Consider the following 6,000-nt stretch of genomic DNA (forward strand, 5'->3'; position numbering starts at 1 on the left):
TGCATCCAGGACTAAAGAAACATTGTTGTTTTCTTCCAGAAACAGCACCACACCTATCCCCAGGTTGTGTCTGGTATTACATCTTGGCTCCATTCACTTAAATTGAACTAAGCTGCAATACCACACACAAACAAGAGTGGTGCTATTTATAAAAGAAAGGAGCAATTTTTTTAAAAAATTTTCTTTCAAATCAACTGGTGCCATAAAGTGCCAGAGATTTGTAATTCACTTCTATTAAAAAAAATCTTAAGTCTTCCAGTACTTATCAGCTGCTGTGTGTCCAGCAGGAAGTGGTGTTTTCTTTCCTGTCTGACACAGTGGTCTCTGCTGCCACCTCTGTCCATGTCAGGAACTGTCCAAAGCAGGAGCAAATCCCCATAGAAAACCTCTCCTGCTCTCCAGACTGGAAATAATACAACTTCCTGTTGGGCATACAGCAGCTGATAAATACTGGAAGGCTTGAGATTTTTTTAATAGAAGTAAATTACAAATCTCTGGCACTTCATGGCAGCATTTGAAAGAAAAATTTTTTGGGTGGACTACCCCTTTAAGGCACCATGACGTATGCCGTGCCGTGTATGCCGTGGTGCTGATAAGGGGGTATAGAGAGGGCTCACAATGTGAACTCTCTATACAGAGCGTCTCCGGGGGGCTGCCACAAACTGATGCCTGTGCCCGGCACAGTTCAATTCTGCTGTATAAACTGAATGGCTAAAAGGTTTTACCACATGGCAAACAGTGTAAAGACCACACCCCCTTAAAAAATTTTGAAAAATAGATTTTTTTAAATTCAATTTCACCGCAATGGCGCTATGGCCTTATAAAGGGGTTTTCACAAAAAAATTTCAAATCAACTGCTGCTGCTGTATGCTCTGCAGGAAGTGGTGTTTTCTTTCCAGTCTGACACAGTGCTCTCTGCTGCCACCTCTGTCCATGTCAGGAACTGTCCAGAGCAGCAGCAAATCTCCATAGAAAACCTCTCCTGCTCTCCAGACTGGAAAGAATACATCACTTCCTGTAGGGCATACAACAGCTGCTAAGGATTGGAAGACTGGAGATTTTTTTCAATAGATGTAAATTACAAAATGGTCAACTACCCCTTTAAACATGGGGAGGGGGGGGGGCACAAAAGTGAAAAAAATTTAAAATTCACTCGGCCACTAAGGGGTTAAACACACACTCAATTTTCTATATTATTAGTTGGTCACCAGGCGCATAAGGCAACCAGGGTAATCTATAGAAAAATCATTTACGCCCATGCAAAATTTTGTTCAATTGTAATACATAGTCATAGACCATCATCTGGTGAAAACATCTTCGCATTAGCTGTTTGCCAGTGACAGTGATGGAGACGTCATAGTGCAGTGTCACTGACTACCACCACACCCATGTTCTGCTTACATGTGATAAGAGGGCTACTGGTGTCATACAAGCAAGTGGGGAGGGGGGCCATGATACTTTGCTATAGGGAGATATTAAAAAGATACAGTCCATAAAGATTGGCTTAGATGTATAGCAATATATATTATATGGATCAGACTGTAGAGTCACCTGTGTAACCTCTGATGGGCACGGCCAGCCTCCATGTCCAACATATCCATGGCATGGGCCTGTTTAAGTCAATGACTCCCAACCTGTGGCTCTTCAGCTGTTGCAATACTACAACTCCCAGCATGCCCTGACAGCCTGCGGCTATCAGGGCATGCTGGGAGTTGTCATTTTGCAACAGCTGGAGAGCTACAGGTTGGGGATTAGTGGTTTAGGCCAAGTCCACATGAATGATGATAGCAAAATACAGCTTTAGTCTTTGTTCACACTATGTAAAAACAACGGCCGTCTTTCATAACAAAATACGGTCTTTGTTTTTACATAGTGTGAACATCGCCTTATTTTTGCCCAGTATTTTGGTCAGTATTTTGCAACCAAAACCAGGAGTGGATTGAAAATACAGAAAGGCTCTGTTCACACACTGTTGAAATTGAGTGGATGGCTGCCATTAAATGGCATTTAATGGCTGTTATTTCAAAAGAACGCCCATCGTTTTAAAATAACAATTATTTGCCATTAAATGACGGCCATCCACTAAATTTCAACAGTGTGTGAACATAGCCTATCTGTGTTTTTAATCCACTCCTGGTTTTAGTTGCAAAATACTGAGCAAAAATACTGTGTGGGAACATCGCCTAAGGGCCAGTTCACACGGAGCAGAACTGGCAGAATTCCATGGCGGAATCCCGCCAGCCTCCGTGTCATACTGGCCATCTATGGGAGGCTCGCACGCCTCCTCTGTCCGCATGGAAAAATGGATATGTAAATTCTTCAAAGCAGAGAGAGGAGGTGCGCAAGCCTCCCATAGACGACCAGTATGACACAGAGGCTGGCGGGATTCCGCCATTTTTGCTCTGTGTCAACTGGCCCTAAAACTGCTCCCTTTGTATGTACCCGATATGGATACACGACTCATTTCAAGAGTTCAAGAGGACAGCAACACCGTAACAAAATCAGCACAAAGTTTCAATTCAATGACAGCAAAAAGAGATCTTTAAAATGATATAAGTATAATAGAATATTGCAGATAGACCCCTGGAAAGCCCCTTTAAGGAGTCAACTCTTATTATAAGATTACCCACTCTTTTCACGCTTAGTTGAATTTTACTTAAAAATGACAACTTTGTATTTTTTTCTATCATTTACAGCAGCTGTAAAACACGGGAAATGTTTCCTGACTTGCCGGGGAGCAGCTGCGGATGGAGTTTTATAGTCGGAGTATATGTCATTGGATACGGGATAAGTCATTCAGCCGGAAAGGTGGCCTGAAGTTCAAAAGACGTCTACAAGCTTCTGACCCCCCCTAGTTACCCCATTGCTACTCACCTTAAGGAACATGATGCCACAGAGAAGGGGCGCTCCACCATGGAAGGGGTCCGTACCCACCACTTCAGTGTGTAGTGGCCTCTCTCCTCTGATTCCCAGACCTCTTTGCTATCTGTGACTTCAGCCTCACTATCTATCAGACCAGGCGTTGTCACTTCTCTACCCTCCTGACCTCCTCCCTCCGCTGGTTATTACTTGAAATACACCAATCAGCAAGCAAGAAGCCGTATGACTTGGATATAGGTGACACCCAAAAAAGTGGGTTATCCTCTATATTACATCACTACCAGTAGAAATGTATAGTAAAATTCCCTTAATCCAGAAAATCTGGACATCTAATCTAACATCTCTCTGCTATGTTCACCTAGTTTATTTAAATGGGAATATGCTCCATAGAGCACATTTTTTTTGTATAGATTTTATGACGTCGTTTCTTTTGATGTGTATTCAGTCCCAGTAATCTAACTGCGGGTCTGATGGCCCAAACTAAGGGCCCTTTTACACAGAAAGATTATCTGACAGATTATCTGCCAAAGATTTGAAGCCAAAGCCAGGAATGGATTTGAAACTAGGAGAAATCTCAGGCTTTCCTTTATCACCTGATCTCTGTTTATACTCCATTCCTGGCTTTGGCTTCAAATCTTTGGCAGATAATCTGTCAGATAATCTTTCTGTGTAAATGGACCCTAAGGGCCCTATTCCACAGTAACGATAATCGGCTGGATCGGCCCCATTTGGCCCGATTCGGCCGATTATCGTTCGGTGAAATAGAATGATCGTGTCATCGGCTGATCGTTCATCTAGGGCCAGACCTAAAATTATCGTTCCCCCACCGCGCATCGCTACGGTTGAATAGCGGAGCACGGCGGGCGACTGACAATTTGACAAGCAGCAGCATCATACATTACCTGTCCAGGCTTCTTCTCTGCGCTGTCTTCATCCCCGGGTCCCGCGCGCTCTATCTTCAGAATGGCCGGTCAGCTGACGGAGCGCTCAGCCAATCACAGGCCGGGACAGAAGCCCGGACAGTAATGTATGCTGCTGCAAGGGCTGCCAGGACATCGGTAACGAGGCAGCCCTTGCTCAACGATCATCGGGCCGTGGAATAGGCCCTCCTCGGCCTGTGGAATAGGACCCTAAGAGCTGTCATCAGAAACGTGGTGGGGTCGGAATGTGCGTTGATAAAACAAATGCAAAAAAGCGGCCAGCACCTCAGGAAAAAAAGCAACTATAAAACACACACACGTAAAAAAAAAAGCACAAAAGAAACTAAACAAACAAAAATGTTTATAAAGGAAAACCTAAAAGAATTTCACTGCCCACAGTATTATATATTATATTATATTCACAAGCTAGTAATAATAAATTCTCAAGCGTAACTGCATTTACTTTAAGGTGTTGTCAGGTTTTAAATAGGCATATGTATATTTTGATATGTCCTTCAAAGAGCGTCTCTCTCTTTGGAGGACCAGCCATGACCATGCATTATACAGCCTATTGATCTTACTAATAACTGTGCAATGCTTTATTTCTCCTGTGGTGGCGCTGCTGGAAAATAGAACACTCGCTGCAGGATTCCCTCACTGATAACAGCATAATGTGGTTGGAGGAATCTTCCTGATTCTACTCAAGTCTTTAAATTGTCTAACCCCCCAGCTGGTACTTTATGGGCACTTAGTGGTTGCAGTTAAAGGAGTTTTCCAATTTGGATATGTACCACTTGTTATAAGGCCTACTTGTAATAATGTTCTCCGGCTGTGATCCTCAGTGATCAGCTGTAATCTGTAAAGAAATCTGGCAGGAAGGGTCCTATTATGCTGCGTTTACACGGAGTGATAATTCAGCCAATTGATCGTTTAACGATTTTGAATCAGCGATTTGGTTTTTATAACGATCAGCGTTTGGACGAATAAATTGTTAGGAAAGTCGTTAGAATATTCGTAAGAAAAATTGTTATTGCCATCATTTTTAAGATCACTTAAGCCCATCTTTCACATAGGGTGAATCTTTGAAAGACTATTTACAAGGAACCATCTGCGAATTTTTAGCGAACGGCGAACGAAGATTTGAGAACATGTAGAAAGATCAAAATGAACGATTTCTCGCTCGTCTCGTGATCGTTCGCTGTGTTTATACGGAATGATTATCGCTCAAATGGGATCGTTAATTATCGCTCAAAATTCGAGCGGTATTCGTTCCGTGCGATGAAGGCCCAATCAATACTGTAAATGAGCAGTGATATGCTGGAGCTGACTGGCTGCGGCGGTCCCGGGCGCATACAGAGCACAGAAGCAGACCGGGAACGTGGACAGGTGAAGTATTAACTGTTCGGTTAATCGTCAGCCGCATATTGCTATTACATGTAGCGATGCGCAGGGGGCAGCCGATGATTTTAGGCCTGGGTCTAAAAGAAACGACCAACCGATGATCGTTTCATCGGCTGATCGTTGTCTCTATTACACATTGCAATACTTGGGCTAATCGGGCCGAGTCAGACGATTACCACACACAACCTGGGGACAGGGGAGGCACTGTTTTTGCAAGAAAGCCTTGCAATAGACTGACACTTCCTTCTCTGTTGAGATAACAGCATTATTTCTTTATCATTCCAGGTAGGGTTATTATAACAGTTAAAACCTGTATACAAACAGTACAGAATCCACCATTCACAATAGGTAATGGGCGCAGCTCCCCTCTCCCCTCACCACATAGGTCACAGAGCATGCCCACAACATTCAGTCATCTTCAGGCTGCTGGTTTTGTGACTGCTGTAAAGCATATTTCTCAATCTGATAACAGGAGCTCAGACAAGATCATCCCCATAACAAACATATCTAGAATCAGAAAATAAAAACAGATTTAAAAAAAGATTGTGGGAGGGGCCAATATCTGGTTTAATTAGTTTAAAAAACTGTTGCAGGGATAAAGTAGTATTAAAGGGGTTGTCCAAACTCATCAGGTTATCCCCTAGTATTGGATAAAGGATAATCATCTGATGAGGATTCAGATCAGTTGCTGCCCATGTTAATTAATAGATAGTTATAATCTGCCTGAATAGACTCCCAATCTGTGATTCCCAATATACCCTAACAAGACATAGGTTATATATGTTATTGTGGTGTCCCA

General features: G+C 42.9%; 1 protein-coding gene across 1 annotated transcript in view; it reads right to left on the reverse strand.

The window, feature by feature from the left end:
• The window catches only part of ANK1 (ankyrin 1), a 134,146-nt gene extending 131,150 nt beyond the window's left edge, over positions 1 to 2,996 (reverse strand). Inside the window, exon 1 of the mRNA XM_069944894.1 lies at positions 2,875 to 2,996. Coding sequence (XP_069800995.1) covers positions 2,875 to 2,886 — 12 coding nt within the window. The 5' untranslated portion in view covers positions 2,887 to 2,996. The remainder of the gene's footprint in view (positions 1 to 2,874) is intronic.
• Positions 2,997 to 6,000: the final 3,004 nt, after the last annotated feature.

Source organism: Dendropsophus ebraccatus, chromosome 1 (assembly GCF_027789765.1).
Source record: "Dendropsophus ebraccatus isolate aDenEbr1 chromosome 1, aDenEbr1.pat, whole genome shotgun sequence".
NCBI lineage: Eukaryota > Metazoa > Chordata > Amphibia > Anura > Hylidae > Dendropsophus > Dendropsophus ebraccatus.